Genomic DNA, 21,539 nt, shown 5'->3' with positions numbered 1-21,539 from the left:
GAGAGCTGATTTGAATTGGTTAGCCTAAAAGGGCCAAGGTGGTGAAGCGTAATATTAATAGTATCCGGGGTTTAACGTCCCAAAACCACGATATGATTACGAGGGACGCCGTAGTGGAGGGCTCCGGAAATTTCGACCACCTGGAGTTCTTCAACGTGCACCTACATCTAAGTACACGGGCCTTAAACATTTTCGCCTCCATCGAAACTGCAGCTGCCGCGGCCGGGATTCGATCCCGCGACCTTCGGGTCAGCAGGTGGTGAAGTGGGACTGCTGAACTTTTACTGAACTTCGTCTTGCGACAAAGGGGCTGCAGGCCTCACGGAGCCGAAAGAGCGAAGCTAAGGCAAATCCATGTACTCTTAATCAGGTCCCGCTTAAAGGGCTAGACATAGCCAGAAAATTGGATATTTTTCGTCTAGTTTCCTGAATATAGCAAGGATTTAGCCAGGACCTGATTAAGAGTGTACGGTTAATTGCCATGATGGCTGAAGCGCCATGTGTTGCAGCTCCCACAGACGCTAGCGCCAAATTTCCCTCTAGTGTACGTTTATGAAACTCTATGGTACCAGCAAGGGCGTGTCATCTGGTGTTTATTAACTCCGTGTCTTGAAAAAGAAGGCGATCAGCAGTCGTAGAACTTTCTTCCTGATTGCAGCGGGCTATTCGGAGAACATGATGCCTTCGAAGCCATGCGTATGAAAATCCCTTCTCTTGCAGTCTGTGGAACGTCGCGTTTCCTACCGCGTAACAGCCAGATGAAATGCTCGGTGTCACCAGTCTCACCACGTATAGGGCACGAAGCTGGGACGAGCATCGTCAGGCCCTAAACAACTTCTAAACCTCACAGGTTTCTTACTGCATTTCTTTAACATGACTCGAAGGCGAAAGCCATCTGGTGCTGCTTTTTCACCGTGCACTTGATATCGGCGTCCAACGTTCACTAGTTAATATTCACATATGTATCTGTCGTTAACTTTCACATTGAACTTGCTACTCAATTTGCGTTGAGAGATAGAGAAAGTTGAGTAGAAACACACGCACACTCACAGGAGTGTCACACTCATTCAACGAGCCAGGTCGCTTGCAGAAACTCCAACAGCGCCTTCGTCGCTCCCTGGCGTGAAGCTCGATCTTTCCGGCATTCCAAGATTGATTCATCTTTGTCTTCCTTACTTTTCTGTCTCCCTTACCCTTCCCCAGTGCCGGGTAACAAACCGGATGTTTATTTTCCGGTTAACATCCCTGCCTTTCCGCCTTACACTTCTCTCTATCTTTCTCTAGTTTCATTTGATTATCATCATATATTCAACATTAACTAACTTCAATTTAAGAAATAGCTAATTAACTCACCACTCACTTAATTAGCCTTGATCACCATCATCACATATATGCGAAGTCATGTTCTCACTCCCTTTTGTGTGGCTATACCTCCCCTAGACGTCGCGTGACCTTTTAGGGGTGAAGCACCTTAAGGACTCGGCTTTCATGTCGTCGTCACGGTCCATCATAAACTAGTATACGCCACCAAAATTGAGCAAGTCCCACTTCTACGGCTAGCCGAACCAGTAGCCGACGATGTATCAGGATTTAATTGCATTAATTACCAAAAATTTGTTAAATTCTTTCTCAAAATTGCTTTGAAATGCTGAGTTTTCGCCTGTAAAGCATACTTCGTAGCATGTTGTGGTGTATTACACTAAAACGATTAATGGCAAAATCGCTACTAATGGGCAATGAGAAAGAGAAGAAGAAGAACCTTAGGGTAAGCTGCATTCCAACGCAGCTTTCGGGCGACGTTAGTGGAGCCGAAACACCCTTACCTACATGTCCAGTTTCAGGCTTGGCACCACTAGTGCCTCATCAAAGAAATCTCTCTCAAAACAATGTGGTCAGGCTCTTCCTCTTCTTCTTCTGTCTCTCATTGCCCATTAGCCGCGATTTTGCTGTGGTAAACACTAGCGCACACTGCATGCTTCGCCCCTCCCCAGGTTTCACTTTAGTGGAACTGAAACAACCTCCCCTACATGCTTCACCCCTCCCCAGTTTTTTTATTTTCTCGCTTCGCTTTCATTACGCCGGGTTTTCGTTCGAGGTGACGTTCCGCATAAGACATATAAGGATTTCGCCTTAATAACCAAGCATTGCAATACCGCGGTTAAATTGGCTTGCCGGTGTTGCAATTTTTGGTATAGAAACCACAGCGCCGAACGAATGAGAAGCGAGCCTAGTTTCACACTACACGAGCGCCCTTGTTGCCTGTTACTTTCGTCGTTTGTCGTCTTTCCTGCACTGTGGGTTCCATACGTAAAAAAAAAATTACAACAAAGAAAGAACCAAGCGTGAGTATAGGTGGAGCTGGCTTATCAGGTGCTCGATTAGGAGGAACAATTGCCGGTAGTGAATGCCAGGTTGACCCTGCCTCCTGCAATACCAGCACCACTCTTCAGACGTTGCAAAGAAAAGTCTCACTCCTTTCAAGGAAAGCACGCGTAGTACGGCCATGAGAGTCTGTAAAGTGTTTCCGCGCTTGCACCACACTGCACGCAACTTCTGTTTCCGTTTGGTGTTGTAGGCGTGGGGGGCCGGCCCCGCCCACGGGATACTTCCCGACCGGAGCTCCGAGCGTCGCGCCCGTCTCACTTTCTTTTTTGCCCTTGCTTCCGCAGGCTCGAAGTCAAGTCGTCGCCGACACCATGGACAAGTGTCTAGCGTGGATCGCCACTTTCCTTTGCCTACTGCTGCTCGTCGAGGCCATGGCCGAGGCGTCGCCGTACAGCGTCGCCGGTGAGTACAGGACGTCACTGCTACCGACCGCTCACAGTTTTCTTTCTTTTTGGCTTTGGTGAAGAAAGCGCGGTTAATAAGCTCACTAGTTCGCGATTTCTTTATACACCCGCTTTCGTTTGGTAGTCAATCAGTCAATTTCGAATTAGGGAAAGCTTGATTGATGTCAATCAACAATTAATATGAGAATACACCTTTATGGTAGTACCTGCCACATGTTCTTATTAACTGGCCGTGCGTTATCTTTGGTTACCTTTTTTTTCTTTTTATTATCTATATTTCTCAATCTTTGTCAAGCTACCATTTATATTATTGGCCTCCTCTTCACCATTTGTCGGATAGCCAACCGGGAACGCCCTTGGTTAATCTTCCTGCTTTTCCCCCATCGTTAACCTATCTATCTATCTATCTATCTATCTATCTATCTATCTATCTATCTATCTATCTATCTATCTATCTATCTATCTATCTATCTATCTATCTATCTATCTATCTATCTATCTGTCTGTCTGTCTGTCTGTCTGTCTGTCTGTCTGTCTGTCTGTCTGTCTGTCTGTCTGTCTGTCTGTCTGTCTGTCTGTCTGTCTAATCTCATTGTAGTTTCGTTATTGGTGACAGCGCCCATTTTTTTATTTCTTTGAGCGTGAGCCCATAACGAATAAATAAGTGAAATATAATTAGCCGTTACTCCCCTGACGTTGATAATCAAAGTACGATTATTCAGCCGGAAATATGCAACGTTTATTGAAACTCAGTATCATTTTCAACCAGTTTGTTAGCACATGATATAGAGTGTCGCCCCTAAGCATGAAAACACCTCGTTACGCCTCTCTCTCATCTGGCTTTTGCAGTAGAGAGTCTGCTTATAGTAAGAGAGATGAATTTAACTATTTCTGCGAACAAACGTTCTTAGTTGCTTCGGTTGCCACTCAGCCACTTCGTCAAACAGTCACGTCAGGATCACAGCCCCTAAAGAATTTGTCACTCTAGAAAAAGATAACATCCTCTGTGGCGATATTTACCACTGCATTAACTCTGAAAACAAAACACCGTATATATTCCAACTGATGCATGCTTTGTCGTATATCTACGGTTGTGATACAGTGACCGCCGTTTTAATACCCAGCACCCTAATTGTAGAATAAATAAATAAATAAATAAATAAATAAATAAATAAATAAATAAATAAATAAATAAATAAATAAGCGCTACTTAGTCCATTGACTTCGATATGCGAAATGCGAATGGTCAATGAGAAATTTCATATTTTTTTATTGTTCACCCAGTGAAAGTCATACATTTGTCAGTCGGTTAATTTAAAGTCCAACTTCGTAAAGCATCTCGCGTGCATATTGTAACAGAGCGGATCTTATGGGCGATAACGCTGTTAGATATTTTTGCTTTGTTGGGGCAAGTTCTATTAGTTAGCGTAGTAGTTAATTATATGTCGAGACGGTTCCTCGTTTCTACGGGTGTTACTCGGAGGATTAGTCACGCAGTCAAAGCAGGCTAACTACAAGCTGTTATCACTCGACGCTTCATTACTGCACAAAAGCGTAACATACTATATGTATGCTTTTTTTTTATTCTCGCAATTCCACACAAAACACCTATATACTGTGTCTACTGTATGTTTCGTTGTGTATTTCTTTTTCCGTAACCACTCGCCTCTTTAATGCCTTTCAAACTTTAGTGCATTTTGAAAAAAGAACTAAATAAATAAGCATATATCTCTCGGATTGCCGACTTATATAGAGAAACTACGATTAGTTAGTCAGAAAGTTGCGTTTGTCTCTGAAAGATAACTTTCGTTAATCTCATTATAAGCCCGTTAACTGTTAGCTATTAATAACTGTTAAATGTTGGTAGAGCAACATTGCTTAACACCGCTCACTGCTTTCCCTCTGATGAAGGAAGCCCGCTTAGTTAGCGCGATATAGTTAACGAGTTTCCTGAGCTACCAGTTTTGCTTACTTGGCTTGCAACCCAGTCAACTAGGTTGTAACTCAGTGAATATGCATTTTTTAGCGAGCTCACTTTAACAGTCGCTATAGCGTTGTTTTTTTTATTTAAACAGTTGCTACACGACGTGGTGCATGCGGCAACTGTCTCGATGAGCTAGTTAACTTCGACGCGACAAAATTATGCATTCGTATGTTGCAATATTCAGGCGGCATAGTCACGATTAAGTCGTACACGTTTGTGTACGTCATTCCTGCCCACGCCAGTTAACTCTTCCGCGTAGAAGAGCAGTTACTTACCGTATACCAACTTTGTAAGGGTACATACGAAGGAACGGGACACGCGAAAAACGTTAGGTATACTTGGTTACAACCTAAAAAAAAAAACAAGTGAGCTCCGCCGAAACAACCGCGGTGCCCTGCTCTCCACCTGTGAAAGACAGTCGTGCAAGCTGATTTGCTCTCAAATAGTAAGTACTAATTTTCTCGGCATATATAAACACTACGGAAATTAAGAGTTAAAGGTTCGTCGTTACTACCTAAAACGCTGCGGTAGGCTCAGCAATGACGTCAGAGTCCCTAACGAAATTTATCAGGACGTTCAAGTTTCTGGCCTAAAACTAGCGACGCAAACGCGGGTCTGCGTGGGAAAGTCAGCTATCTGAAATTCGCCTCAAGCGCGTGACGTCACGAAAATGAGTAAGCGCTATTGGGCGGAACACTTATGCATATTCTCTGTGGGAGGAAGAGCGATGGCTATGAGCGGAGCTGAGGTTCTTTCTTAGGTTGTAAGCGGGTATAGTCGCTTACAACCTAAGAATAAATACAAGCCCCGCCCACAGCCATCATTGTCCCACCCAGAGAGACACTGCATAGACGTTCCGTCCAATCACATATGCTCGTTTCCGTGACATCAAGGACTTTTCGCATGTCTCAGATAGTTCGTGTTCCCATGGAGACGCACATTCGTGTCACTGGTTTTGAAGTCGAAAACTTAAACATCCTGGCAAATTTTATCAGAGATTTCGACATCACTGGTTGGCCAAAGGTCATACTTTAGGCAGGAACGACGAACCTTTAGTTTTTGCTATGCGTGGTATTTACGCTAGCACAGAAAAAGTACTTATGATGCGAAAGGAAACCAGCTTGCACGACTCTCTCACGTAGGTGGTTGACAAGCGCAGTAGATTTCGCGGGCGGAGCTTCTTTTACTAGATACGAAGCATCTTATTGCGGAGTTCAATCCGGTGGTGGTGTACGGCGCGACCACCCCTACTGCGCATGCGCGAACCCTCTCCACAGACCTCCTCTCCCACTTTCTCCCTCTCCACTTCCCCTCCTCCTCTTGCTTCCCCTCTCCCACTTTCTACCTCTCCATTTCCCCTCCCCCTCTCCCTTTTCTCCCTCCACTTCCCCTCTGAAACGCGGGCTCGACATGCCGAAACGCTGCTTCGCATCGCCTCATTATCCCCTTTAACGGAGGTTGTGTTATTTTGCGATATCATCTATACTCGCGGACAACTTTTCTTGGCAATGAAGCGAAGGCTACAGAACCACAATGCAAGTATCTGACCTCTAATGAATGTAGTCCCACAATTGCGTCCCTATATGCTGCGTGAGATATATAAAATGCTCCTTCATTTTCTACATGTAGTTTTTTTAGACGGAACGCAGCGCACACAAGCGAAATATTTGTATTTCTTTTACTTTATACTTTGTCGCTTTGCGTTTTTGCGTGCTTGAAAAAGTCACGCCTTTTGCCCGTGCCTTAGCAGCTAAGCAGCGTTTGCGTTCGAAATGCAACGCTAGCCATCACCTTCCACGGCGTTAAGAGACGCGCGCCAAACCGGACTACTACGCGTAGCAGCACATGTGCAGACGCTCCGCCCCCCTAACTTTCCCTTCATTGCCAAGAAAAGTTGTCCGCATGTATATATGAACACTCTCGATGGGTTTTTGCCGTTGCCATCGCCGTCATGTTCCGTATAAAGTCCACAGCGATAACATCCCCTCGCGCATCGGATGTCCTACGCGCGGGTAAAAGCGCGCGAGCGGGGTCGATGAACGCGGCCGAAGCAGGATCAAACATGCCGGCCCATCTCGGTGGCTCGGTGGGCGCATGCGATAACATCACCCCGCGGGCGACGCCTCCCGTCGAATGCTGCTCAAGCAGAGAGGAAACGCCCCGCCCGTCTTGAAGGAGCATGAAAGGAGGCGGGGGGAGGTCTCGTTTGAGCAGCAACTGTGAACTTTGATTATAAGGGCGCGGCCTATCTCGGCAGGCGTCAGCGGACGGCTCGTACACAATTCTACGTGGTGCGCTCTCAACGCGAAGAAACTGTGCGAAAACCGCAACTCTCCCTGGAGTGGCCGCATTCTTTTATATCAGCGTTTTGTAGAGTTACGCGAGACTGGATCCAAAAGAGTTAGCTACCAGCCTTACTTCGTACAACAATGCAACTTGTTTTTTTGTCGCGTGCTGTCGTCACAAACTCTTCTTCTTTTTCACTATTTTGCATCCCCTTTCCCCCTTTCAAAGTACAGGGTAGCAAACGGAGGCTTTCTCTGGTTAACCTTCCTGTCTTTCCATTCTCTCTCTCTTGCTATCCCATTCATTGCGTCGACCTTGTGGTGAAACTGTGATTTTTCTTCTTAGGGTTTTACCGACTATAGTATTGTCGCTGTCTTTCTCGTTTGTCATTTTTCATCGCAACAACTTGCCCACGAAAGGGAGAGCTGCAACGACACGTTGCGCAATTGTTGCTTTGTTAGAGCTAGTTCATTGAACGTTAGACTGCATTTGTTAGCGGATTGGGCCAGGTAGTAACAGCGCATGCTCAATGCGATGCCCTCCTATGTCTCATCCAACCACATGCAGCAAAGCGGTGTGGCTATGCCCGGTTCCTGGCAAAAGAAAAAAGGAAGGAGCCGATTCCGAAGGCAGTGCGGTCACTGTACGGCAGCTGCCGCGTTTTGTCGCACAAAACCAGCACTCGTTACCATCGGCTCATGTTGACTAGTCTTGGCTGCATGATGGCTACTGTCTGCTGGTGTTGGCTTGATGATTGCCAGCATTGACTATAACGACAGCTAATGTTAACGTTAACTAATTAAGGCTATATAATGGCCATATGATTGCTTATGCAGGCTAACGTTGCTAATGATGACTGGTGATTCATGGTCTTGGTGAATGAATGGTAACTGGCGGATAATGTTCAATAATATAGGATATCTGCTCTTAAAAAACAAACAGCGTATTAATTCAGTCTCAAAGCAATGGTTCACCTGTCCACCACTTTGTTGCAATGGTTTATTCACAGACCTAGAAAATAAATTCCTCAAGCCATCGCTATCATGGTACGGTAGTCGCTTTCGTCGTCACGTTTCTTCTGTAGTTATGCCTGCTCACCAAGAACACACATCAACACATACGAACCCACACGAACATAAACGAACGCACGTACACATATTAACGCACATGAACACACACAAACGCGCAAGAAGACACACGGACACACACGAACACATGCAAACGCATAGGAGCGCACATGAACACTCACGAATACACATGAACACGCGTGAATAAACGCGAGCACACGTGAACACACATGAACACACACGCTCGAACGCGTTCAATAGCTCGCCTTACAACGACACGCCGGTCAATCTGGTGACAATTCGCAGAAACCCATACGAATGTTGGATAACCACCTGTGTATACCTACGATATGTCAAGCATAGCACTGGCCGTTGCCGCAGAGCGTCGCATCTGCATAATTCCTTACGACTACGTCATGTCAGCAGCATACTTCGTAACACAAAAAGAAAGCTGGCGAATGTCGCTAATGAACGCTAATGAGCGACATTGATTAAACATAAAGCAAGGCAGGGAGCCGCCTTCAGTCTAATGAGCCTTTTCTTCTGTCATTAAGTCGAACACTTGTGCTAATGTCATTAGCATGCGCGTAATCAGCGTAATGTCAAGCCTACATTATGCGGGTTAAGTGGTGTTAGGGTAATACTGACTCATTATGACCATTGCAAAAATGGTAATTATGTAAACTTCACCAAGGCTTAACATGACACATATCCTGAATTTACAGAGTTGGGTAAAAGCATAAAAGATTAGAAATGCACAACGAATGCAGAAATGCAGGTATATTACCTGACCTTTCCAGCAGGCATCGATTAGTCAATTCACTCTCTGTATGTTTTAGTCAAAGTACTAAGTTTAAACTCTTTTTCCAGAGGTAAGAAAGGCGTATTACGAACACATGGCAAGTACACTCCTTTTCTTCTTTTTTTTTGTAAGGTAATCAATAAATCAATTATGCACGACGGGCCGTTCACGCTGTTGCTATGCTTACGAATTCACCGGTGTGCCGATTGCTCTGTCCAATACTTAGCGTTTATCTAAGCCAACCACGCGCTACGATCGCTTCATGCCTGGCACGGAAACGTCAGTCTAACGCAATGTTCTGTTCACCCCGCACGGCGCGGGCTTCGCGATCGATTTGCGGAGTGACGCAGATCACTTGAGATGAAGTCCTGTATGGTCGGCGCTGTCGCCAAACCACCCCGTGACCTTTTTCTCCGCGCGGCGTAGGTGCACTGCGGTGAAGATACATCAAGAAGGCACGATGTGTTATCCCGGCCGCGTGGTTTACCGGCGGGCAGCGATTCAAAGCGTCTCAACCTACCCCCCAAAAGAGCCCCGACCGCATTAACTGCATCATGGGATCGCAAAGAACCGTCCTGTCCTACGACTTGATTAATAACGGCTGTGTCAGAAAGCAGCGATAAACGAAAACCGACCGACAAGGAGAACTGGCTGGGAGAACAGTGCACAGAGTGAAGTGATGGCTTATTTTATTTTTCGTGTATTTTTGCGTGCACGAAAATTGATAACCTCACGACAGTGGGCGGTGGCGTAGTGTCTCGCTACGGACGCATTATGTCTAGTAGACACACACAGACAGCCGGAAGAGTCTATATTTAACAAAGAACCCTCAGGGCACCTCGCGAACGTGAACAGACACCTGAAAGAGTCAAGCGCTCACGTCTAGCACTTGTTCCTACGCAATGTTATTCGGGTTTATCACTTTTAATATTTTTGCCGCTTCGACCACTTACGGTTACGGAGATGACCAGATCGCGTCGCGAACGTTAACTTCGTAAATGGTGAAGCACTACTCGTAAACTATACTTTGCGCAATTACGTCACGTCTAGAAGATGTATACATGTTGCTTCTTGCTCAACCTTATTGGTAAGACAGTGAAGAATGGAGTTCAATTCATTGCAGGCTCTGTTGCAAGCTTAATTTATCGGTGTCCGTTCGTTGTAACGCTTACGAACAGCCAGGCACTAAATATTTATCGCTGTGATTAATCACGCGTTGCACTCGGCGGAGTCTGTTATTTATCAACTGGCGACAGCTCGGTGCAACAACTCTGACCCGCCGTGGTGTTCTCGTGGTTATGGTGCTCGACTGCTGATCCGAAGGTCGAGGGATGGAATCCCTGCCACGGCGGCTGCATTTCGATGGAGGCGAAATACTAGAGGCCCTTGTGATTAGATATCGGTGCACGTGAATACGGCGTTCCTCGTATTCATATGGTGGTTTTGCGACTTAAACACCAAACAATTCTTGTTACTGCGCAACAACTCGTAGACTTGATGCACACATTTAAGCGTGGGCGGGACTAGGGTTCTCGATCATTTGATTCCATTCCATTTCCCGTCGCACCCATTTATCCCTCTCACCCAGTGAAGGGTAGCAAGCCCGAACTGCACTCTCTAAAAAAAGGTAGGCATATTTACTAAGTAATTACTAAGCTTTTACTAGTCCCAAAACCACCACCTTCTTAGTATTTGCTGGCAGAAGGGTGGAGGTAGTCAAATTTACTACCTATATAGTTAGCTAGTGAACTGTACTAACTCAAACTGTTGGCATGTTATTAAGCTGTTAGTAAACGAAAGAAGGGGGTTTTTAAGGGCTCGTTTTTCTTTGCTAGACACAACATTAACTAGAACTAACAAACAAGAAAGCCAAGGAAAGTATAGGGGAAGATATTTGTAGTATTTATGATGTAAATGGGAAGAAATTGGACAAAGAGCTAAGTTGCCGCTGTCAGGGACGAAACCTGCGACCTTCTCGGTTACTAAGTTCCTGGTGCGGTTACTAACTACTTAATAATGGACTAGCCATTCGAGTCAGCACTATTCACTTACTAACTAGGTAGCAAATTTCACTAACCTGCATTTTACTACCTTAACTTACTAAGAGGCTAGTGCTTTCTGTGACAAGTAAACGGTTAGTATTTCGTTAGTAAATAAGCCTGCCTTTTTTTTCTAAGAGTGTAAATGTGTTAGTCAGCGCCACTGACTAACCTGGAAGTTGGGAGTCGGTCCCTGCCTACGGCAAGATGCCTTTTCGTTCACTTTAATTTCTATACATTTATATCATTATTACTTCAAATAACGTCCCTTATACTTTCCTTGGCTTGAACTAGCAGACAAGAAAGCCAAGGCAAACCTTGTCTTTCTTGTCCATTACTTATAATTAAGTTGTTAGTAACCGCACCAGCAACTCAGTCACTGTACTAGCACTAGTGGACTACAATTACCCGACAAGGCGTGTGCGCCTATTTTTTTTTTTTATATGTCTCATGTGCATTGCCCCATCAAGTTGATCCTATTCCAACAGCACATGCACGACCAAACACGAAATCGAAACGCCCCGACATTGTGCTATTATAATAATGCCTAATTATTTCAAGTAATTAGCACAGTAAGTGCGAATCTCCCCAATGTGCCCAGGGGAAGGAGCAAAGCGCAAGCGAAAGAACACACACACGCAAACACAAGATATCAATGCTTCTAGATACGCGACACCTACTGTAACAGCAGCTTCAAGGCTATTTATGCGCCTACTCTGGGATAGCACACCATTTGTCCCAGTTAGCAGTCATAGAATTAAGGGGAATAGTGGATGTTTTCAACGCAAATTCTTGTACTTTATTGTTCGCATATGTATGCGCCATCATGTAGCGCAACACTTTTATTCGAGCATAATCAAAACAATTAAAGTTTGTGTGCATTTTCCATAAGAACGTCACAATAGCAGCATAATACTACGGTCATCTACGAAACATCTGGCAACATAGGTGGCTTACTAGTTACGGAGTAAAAACAGCTAAGAAACGTCTCTGGCTATTAAAGGCAGAGTTTACTAGCTTTCGAAATCTCCTGGCTAGTAAAAAGTTATTAAGAAGGTAGTAAAGAACCCGGCTAGTTAGTAAATGCATGCATTTACTTTTTAATAACTTTCTTTTTAAGAGTGTGCGTCTGGTTACGTTTCCTAAAAGGTGACCTTTGCCCTCCAGTGCAGCGCAATACGACTGCGATGATGATAATCACTTTGATAAGCGTAGTGATAAGTAATCGCTTAAGCAACGTCTAAGCACTCGCAAAGGCACAAAATCAAACGCCTGAAACACTGAGGCCCGCGCTAGGGACTAAGTGAATGGCGTGGCTTCTGCACTTGAAAGATTATGGCCGTGGAATCTATGGTAACTCGGTATCATTACTTGTGGCCTTTGAAGCCGTTGTACGAGCAGTGGTCGATCCTACTAATGATGTGTAGAAGCAGCACCACTAAATATGTACGTCGTATTTCCGGGAGCGAGACACTGCTACCTCGTCGTTACGATTTAAAACCGACGAAAAACGTTTTCGCTTCGTGGTCACGGCCGTTAAACACGACGATTCAGCATTTCACGGCAAAGACAAAAAAAAATAAAAAATAAAAAACACAGGGTCGTTAAAATTGAAGCGTCAGGCGCCGGATTCGGGCTCGGTCTAAAAGCCACGAAGAGGTGGAACGGCAAGAAACGAAACAAGAATGAAACAAAACCGTCGTTCTAGGCCTGTAGAAAAAACCACTCGCGTGAAACTTCGAATAGATGGCAGGACGCAACTCGCTTTTCCATTGAGACAAATTACACTTCACCCGCCAGTCCTCACCCCTCCCCCCCCCCCCTCCCCCGTCTCTCGTTTTCGGAACTTGTTTATCTTGTTCCCCAACCATACGTTTTCGTCTTCCTTCCCATGAGACTTACTTTTCAAAAACCATCCGACTTTGACTCCAATGTACACGCCTGCCTGCCTGCTTGCTCAGGTTCAGTGTTTGCTGAGTAGAACAACACCAACGACAACAAAAAACGTTGACATTTACGCTAAATCTTCGGTCACGGCGCGGTCTTGTTTGTTGTTGATTGCGACACTCGAAAGACGACGCTGCTGCGAAGTTGGCTCGCCCGAACAGATAGCTAAACTAGAGCATCAAGGTTCAAGGAGCGTGCCAGCGTCAAAGGCTCCCAACCCGCCCCGCGCCTTTGACTCAAGTTTCCGCGAGAAAAAGCTTCTCGTCTTCGTCAACTTCATCTAGACAGAGCGCGGTCTCTCTTTGATCTCGAGCTTCGGGTTACAATTCTGTCAACGTCTACCGCTCATGAAGTGCGCAGTGGGATATGAGCCGCCTTCTAAGATTTCTTTTTATTATTATTATTATTATTATTATTATTATTATTATTATTATTATTATTATTATTATTATTATTATTATTATTATTATTATTATTATTATTATTATATTAAACCTCAGATGCCCCATAAAACGCGAAAATTGACCGTCGGCGGCGTCCGGTGGCGTCGGCGTAAACACGAGTGATGCAAAAAATCCTCATGACGTCAGAGACGGCCAAGTTTTGTGATGTCACTAAAACATAATCGCGACGTAGTAACTATTATGTCTTATAGCGTGACGTCACACGATAGCGTCATCACCCGACATCGTCGCTTGACCAAACGTGGGCAGATCATGGAGGCAGTACAAAACAAGGTGAGGTGCAATAAGCTTGCAATAGCTCCGATCCTGGAGGCAGTGGCAAATCACATTAGGTGCAGAAATGTCTTTGAGGGGGGCAGGGGAGGATCAGTACATCGAGCGAAAAGAAAAATAAGACGGCTTTCGCCTTCGAGCCGGCTTAGGCGAATGCTTACGTGACCCCATGAGTTTCTCTTCTTCGTCAACTTCATCTAGACCGCACGCGATCTCTCTCTGATCTTTGGCTTCGGGTTGCAGTTCTGTCAACGTCTATCGATCATGGAGTGCGCAGTAGGAGATCAGCGTACGTGCACGTTTTTTTTATTAATATATTTTCATTGTTATCACTTTTTTGTTTCTTTCCGATATATCTCAATCTACTCAGACTTGTTGACAAAACAAGCAAGCATTTGCGATAAGTCTTTCAAGATACGAAGAATGACCTTACCCATGTTTCATTGCTTAGAGATCTCCCATGTCCTTTGGCTCGTACTAAAAGGTAATTTGTAAGCCACCCGAAGTGAAACACCATAGAACAATGAGTAGTAGCAAGCAAAGTTCACAAGTTCGCAATTTCGCAAATTCTTCATTGCATGAAGGGTTATACATTGGTTGCTGTATAAAGACTGTGGCTAAACTGGCTTCTCTAATTATTGTTAAAAACCTATCTTTCTTAAACAGCAAACAGCAGCGGGGTGACGTAACAGGATACAATCTCTTATTCTTCGTCGTTTTTTTTTCTCGAGAATTTACGACCGCTTCGTGGGCTAAACATTCGAAGTCTGTTCACAAATGCGCAATTCTTTTTTATTATTGACCCTAAATTATTACAGTGACTGCAGCACCCACTACAGCCGCCACGGTGTCCCAGTTGTTACGGCGCTCGACTGCAGACCCGAATGTCGCGGGATCGAATCCCGGCCGCCGCGGCCGTATTTCAATGGAGGCGAAATGCTAGAGGATTGTGTGCTTAAATTTAGGTGTAATACTGAAAGGCGAGCTAGTTGGCACGTATACATCATAATAACTCTTTCTAGCGCAGACTGGCACACGAACATAGAGAGGGAACGACAGCAGCTCTGGTGCCGTTCCCTCTCTTTGTTCGTGTCTGCGCTAGAAAACGTTATTACGATAAATTTAGGTGGACGCTAAAAAGGTGCGCGTGACACATACGAAAGTATTACGGCGTCTCTCATAATTATATCATGGGTTTGAGACGTAAAACCGCACCCGCTATATCGGCACGTTGTAACTGAACTGGAAAGCGCTAAACAAGATAAAAATAACTGTGACTATAAGCAGGAATGTTTGAAATCCTTCACGCATGATATTGCCAACCTGGCTGTTCTTTAATATACGAGCTATATCATTCCTTTCTTTTTTTTTTCAACTTGCGCCTCTGACGGCGTCTGTAATCCAAAGATAGCATTTACAGAAAGGCTTGCTGTATACATCTATCCATTATGCCGTTTTTATATAGATCCTAGTCGTGTAACGCAATGTGTTCGCTTTAAAACTGAGCACAAATATTTCGGGGAAAAGACTTTGCTTGTCCGCCCACGGGTCCTGCGTATATTCTTATTTTCTTCCGCGCATCGAAGTGACGCTTGCGCCGCGCAATCCGTCGTGCAGTTTGCAAAGTTCGCGCCACTCACGCTTTAGCGGGCTTTGTGTCCTAGCTGGTGTGGGAGCTCATATATGCTCGAAACGTTTCACACAAAAGTCTCAGTCGTGGATATCTTTTTTTCCCATCTGCTACACGCATTGCCACGTTATTTCCAAGGTTCATTCACAGCGTCCGTCAACTCACTGGGACGAACACCTTGCGTAATGCGACGTATTCTTCTCGAATACGTCGCGCTGTCTGCCACGAGTATGATATAGCCTCTGATCATTCTGGATATGGCTGCGAAACGAGACGCGGCTGGTAAAGGTCAAGGTTATACGTCCCATAGATGATTTTTTTTTATTATCAATTCAGTGCAGCAGATCGTAATACACGCTATCGTACAGCAGGCACAGTTCGTAATACACGCTTGTATTACGAACTGTGCCCGAGCGTTATCATCCAATAGTGTTCACTTGCCAGAAACACCCCGTGCTATTGTGTGCCTGTGTGTGACATCTACGAAAGTACTAGAGCTCCCAAAGCTTGTGTTCAGCAAAATATGGAACAAACGTGAATGCTTCTGAGAGGATGATGTTCAAAAGCTCACACTGTACACATTTATGCGTGAAAAAAAAATGTGTGTTGTAGAATGCACGTGATGATACGGTCATAAGATGCGAGAAAAAATTCGTCGTGTTCCCAGATGCTGCTAGAAACTGCGTACTTTGAGCGGTCGGGCGCGGTCGCGCACGCCCTATCTGGACAGAAATCGGCAAATGACTCGTATACCTATTTACGTTTTGTGCTCTCGTCGCTCAGTTTGCGTTGAAGCGGTGGGCACCAAGAAGGCCCCTTCGCTCGCGGCAGCGACCTCCTTTCTGAGTCCTATGTTTTGTTGAGTTACGCCGTGATGTCAACGGCGTTTGCTTTTTAGCGCTAGTAAACGACAATTTTAACCAAATCCCAGCCAGATCAACTTATAGTAGGACGCAACTTTAGACGTCCGTGGCATTTCCTCCTCAAAGGCGGTGCACTCCAGACTGACGTCATGAGCCGGACGGCCGGTGACCCCGCCTTTGGAGAGCATTGCCCGGACTATTTCATTATTTGCGGAGGCGATCGACTGCTGTGCTTCGGTCGTCTGGGCGGAGCCTCTTCGGATTTCTTAAGTTGTATCCGACTATAGCAAGGCGAACGTTCTACTAGATTCTCATTCGTATTACTAAATGTCTAATTCGAAGATTACTTTGAACTTTTAAAGCCGGTGTGAGCGGCGTGGCCACTGATGATGTCCTTCTGAAATGGCTCGTGTCCTTGTATCACTGGCGTAGCCAGGGGGGTGGGGGGGGGGGGGTCAAGCCTTTTCCGACCCCCAGCCCTCCGTAATTTTTCAATTTTGAATGTTTGTATATACACGCACCCATACAAACACACGCACTAACAAACGTAAAGAATGGCTGAACCCCACCGCTCTCCGAAAAAATATTCTGGATACGCCCCTGACTCGTATCCACACTGCGGGAGTGGTGAGGAGTCGGACATATGAATTTTCAACGAAGGAAAAAATTCGCAATGCTACGTAATCATACAAAATGAAAAGAAAACATATAAAGGAGAGACTCAAATGATTGTTCACGTGTCCAAAGCTTAGTAGTTAACCTGAACTGAACGAATGAAGCACGAGAGGCGCATTCACTTCGTCTATACGGCGTTCGCGGGGCTAGAAAATAATGGAATCAAAGCGGCACTCGCGTCGCGTAAAGTGCATTCTAAGATATCCACACCACAAGGCTTTCGCCTTCGAGTCGTCTTACACGAATACATAAAGGACCTATAGGTTTTTATGCGCCCAGTTATGCTGTTTTTGCAACAGCTTTTAGTCAATAGTATCCACCAGAAGTCTCCTGCTTCTAGAAATAAATGTCTGTTAAGTTCGTTGTTAGCTTAAAATTGATTCATAAAATATTAATTAATCCTTCTTTAAGTAGCAGGAGCACATGTGTACCTGTGCTAACTTATTGATATAGTGCTCAAGCACGGCCGCCCTCGTTATCAGGTTTTTGGCAGGAGTGGGAACACTGAACAAGCGCAAGTAGGTAACCTGACTCGTGAATATTTCGTCGCTACAAAACTGCAGAAGAAACGACACAGAAGTATCCGCCATATTAGTCTGACTGGTGGTTTCAACAGAGAGGAAGTATGGTTAAGGCGCAAGATCGCAGAGAAATGTTGAAACAGTTTGGAAGTTGACAGTGCTAACGGGTAACGCGTTCCCTTTGGAAATAGTGCCGTGATTTCAGGTACGTTTGTTTGCACGAATAGACCTCTAACCTTCTCGGGGTGACACAAGTTGGTAACATACGCACATTTATCAAAGCCTAGCTTGTTATGACATCGTAAATAGAAAATCTTCAGCCTATTTTATCCCTCTGCGACTCGCATTATGATCGACGGTGTATAAGTGCGTGAAACTTACGTAACTTGATGTCATCGTCCTGGAGGCCAAATTCAAAGCAAGTAGAAGTGTTAGCATAAATTACAGTCACAACGTTAATGAGAACTAACAGACTTAATCAAGCCAAGTAAAGTATAGGGGATATTACTTGCAGGAATTGTGATGTAAATGAGAATAAATTAAAGTGGACGAAAGTATAGCTTGCAGCCGGCAGGGACCGAACCTGCGACCTTTCAATAACGCCTACGATGCTCTGCCAATTTAGCTACGGCGGCGGGTCATCCCCCGTCCACTTTATCGACTATATCTGAGCATGTACACCTGGGAGTTGCAATCAGCGTCTAACAAGGAAAAACGAGCTGTAATGTTCCCCTTTTTCGTTAATAAATTATAGTGTAATTTACAGAAAACAAACGTAATTATGACGTAAATAATTATATAATTACTGCACAGTCAGCCACGACATATCGTATCTTTTTTTCATCACCCGAATTCAACGACCCACTGAAATTACATGTGATAGTTATCTGCTTGCAGCAAGTTTTCCTAAATAAGTATAAAACAATTAATATTCCTGCCAAAACGCCCCGCGTCCAACGTCTCGTTAAACACGGTACTGCCTTCAGCAAAGCAATCGAGTGCCGAAAAATATTTCTACCCGAAGTGTCATAAGGCAACCTAAGGCAACAAGAATGTTTAATTTACCATTACCTCAGTATTTGCGGTCTCTTGCTTGCCAATAGTGTAGAGACATAGCAAAACTAAGTCGCGTCTCCCAATCAGGACGCCGTGTCGCAAAGGGTTATCTCTTATTCATCCAATGGTCCGGTTGGGAGTAGTCGAGTGTCGTTCCCACTCCTCGCGTAGCAAGCACAATAGACAAAAACCGCCGCTGAGCTTTCTGGGTCTCCCCCCCTCCCCCCCGGCAGGTGAGGAGACCGTCGCAAGCGGCGCATCCGCCGAGGCAGACCCCTACGAATTCTGCCGAGCGCACTTCGGCGCGGACTTCGCTCTGAACCGCGAAGTCCGCCGCGCCACCAATTCGATCGAGAAACAGCCTCACGAGCCAAGTAAGATCCTCTCCGAACGCCCTTTTTATTCCTTCAAACCTACCTGACCACCCTATATACCCAAAATCCCGCCCACCCAAGCCCGCCCACCCATTCCAGCATCATACTCCCCCTTAGCTCGTATCTTGGCTCGTTGGCACGTTCTTCCAGTAGCTACGCACGTACGCACCGTTCGCCTTTACAGACCACTGGCTTGGCTAGTAATGGCTCGTGCACTGGCTTGTTTTCTCCCTGCCTCCTATATTTGCACCCAGCCTGTAGCATTCTGCCGCGGACTACGCGGCTCCCCATAATCCAAGCCTTGGCTGTGTCTGCTGCTTTTGCACATCTGCCTGGCTATCTCAGTCTTTCTTATTCCTGTATGCTTATATGTCTCACTGTTTCATGCTCGTTTCGATAGTTCTATACACCACTGTACACTAGAATACTAGAATAGAACTAGAATAGATCACGAAGCACAGGCGTTGTGCCTCGTGTTCTGTGGTATATCCTCTTAGTCTTCTTCCTCTGTGCTTATGTGGCTCACTATTTCCTACTCCTTTCGAGAGTTCTAGACATCACTGAACCCTAGAATACTAGAATAGAACTGGAATAGATAACAGGAGGCAGAGGCGTTGTGCCTTGTGTTCTGTGCTGTGCCCTCTTAGTGTTCTTCCTCTGTGCCTCACTTGCTCAGTTTCACACTCGTTTCGAGAGATCTAGACATCAGTGAACACTTGAATGCTGGAATAGAACTAGAATAGGATACGAGGACCAGCGCCCGTGCCTCGTGTTCTTTGCGTCAGTCTTCGTGAAGTGTGCGCTGTATTTTACTTGTGAGGACGCTGAACACTAGATAAAGTATATTACCTCCCTAAAAGAGAAAAGAAAGTGAACTGTACGAGGGGTTCGTTTCTTTGTTACATTAAAACAAAAAAAAATGAGTACGTGTTACTCTTTTCACGAGTCTCTTTAAAGATAGTCATTTACCTGAAAAGTCAGGACTTACAAGAAAGGGTCAAAGGACATTTTTTTTTCCAACCCACAGATGCATAGTTTAAAGCTTGAGAGTAGAAGTTTTATGATTTGGAGGTGTATCCGGTAAACGCATACACTGGCTGCCCGGGAACACGCCATCGAGATATTCCTGAACGATACATTATACCAGTGGTAATATTGGCAAGAAAACAGCATGCTGTTAACTAAAGAAGACTGATCCACCAGCAAAGAAGTCTGAGAGCTCAAAACTTAACGCATAAAACTTCATTTCTCTAAATAGAAGAACATGATTGCGTTCCGAATAACATGGCAGCAGAAAGATATTGTTATAGATGTGAAGGGTATATTTACATTGAAAACGTAAAAAAATGGTATAAAAAGGGCGCGGGTGGTCCGAAGCAGACAATCACAAACCTATCACGTTCATGCTTCCTCGTCTGCTTCGATACTCCTCCATTGCGACCAGCCATGGTGGCCTCATTTTCGATGGAGACGAAATACCAGAGGTCCGTGTACTTTGATTTTGGTGCACGTTAAAGAACACCGGATGGTCCCAATTTCCGGAGACCTCCGCTACAGCGTATCTCAATCATATCGTGGTTTTCAGACGTAAAACCCCAGCAATTATTTTAAGGCGAAAGCTTCATATGCCTCACTAAACACGAAATTCGACCGTCGGCGTCGTGCTGCGGCGTCGGGGACGAGTGGTGCAAAAGATCATCATCACGTGATGACGTTCCCATATAACGTCATCATGACGACACAGATCGCAATAATTTGTGACGTCATCATGACGTCGCAAATTCTGGCGTGACGTCATGTGAGTAACGCCACATAATGCCGTTGTAGCGCCCTGATTTGGGAGGCGAACAAAACCGGAGAGCGCGCGACCTGTGGCAGGTGTGGCAGGTAAGGCGCTTCGCAGTGGCAGGTGAAGCCACGGCTCGTGTTCCCTGCTGACGTCGATTCTGGTTCAGCCCTCTCGTTCCTTCGATACTGTGACATAAGCCTACACCGTCATCTCATGATATCGTAGCTTCGTCAAATGTGGGCCGATCACGGAGGCAGTGCAAAACCCGGGGAGGTGCCTTCGATCCTGGAGGCAGTGCGAAACCACGCTATGTGCAAAAAGCTTTCGGAGGGTGGCGGAGCAGCATAACTACATCTAGGGAGCCTACATGACCGGCATTTCATGTAGGCTGCCTAATACATCGACTGAGAGAAAAAAAAAGATGGCTTTCGCCTTCGAGTCGTCTTAGGTGAACGCACAAGGGACCCTGGGATTTTTTTATATTAATAAGCGCACGTCGCAGTATACAGTCCCAACACAGTTAATCAAGCGGCTGCATCGAAAGAACACCGCGTGGTGGTCTTTATCCCTTATCGAACAAATGGTTAAAATAAAACAATTTTCATTGGATAACAAATGCTGCATGAACTTTGTTTACCGAGGTTAGCGCTGTAAGTTACACGGACAGCGCTAGCTCGTACACTCTTAAGAAAAAAAAAAGAGTCTTTTGACTCCTTTCGGGGAGTGTTGACTTGCCACGTATATGACTCTCTTTAAGGAGACACGTTAACTCTCTTGTAGGTCACACGACTCTCCGAAGAGAGTACAGTGACCTCCGAAGAGAGTTGACGTGCCTCTTTAAAGAGAGTCAAAAGACTCTTTTTTTAGAGTGTATAGACGATTTACATTACCGTCGCCGTTGTATTGAATAGAAACACATAGAATCACAATGAAAGCATGCAACTGCAACGTCTATAAGCACGTGGACGAAAACTACATAA

At 45.2% G+C, this 21,539-nt stretch overlaps 1 protein-coding gene across 1 annotated transcript in view; it reads left to right on the top strand.

Moving 5' to 3' along the window:
* The window catches only part of LOC119401544 (uncharacterized), a 236,189-nt gene that overhangs the window by 153,451 nt on the left and 61,199 nt on the right, over positions 1-21,539 (top strand). The window contains exons 2-3 of the mRNA XM_037668435.2: positions 2,670-2,787; positions 18,630-18,770. Of these exons, the coding sequence (XP_037524363.1) occupies positions 2,697-2,787; positions 18,630-18,770 (232 nt within the window). The 5' untranslated portion in view covers positions 2,670-2,696. The remainder of the gene's footprint in view (positions 1-2,669; positions 2,788-18,629; positions 18,771-21,539) is intronic.

The sequence above is a fragment of the Rhipicephalus sanguineus genome, chromosome 8 (assembly GCF_013339695.2).
Source record: "Rhipicephalus sanguineus isolate Rsan-2018 chromosome 8, BIME_Rsan_1.4, whole genome shotgun sequence".
NCBI classification, from domain to species: Eukaryota; Metazoa; Arthropoda; class Arachnida; order Ixodida; family Ixodidae; genus Rhipicephalus; species Rhipicephalus sanguineus.
Note: the sequence above shows the minus strand (reverse complement) of the source record. Positions and strands in the feature narration are given on the sequence as shown.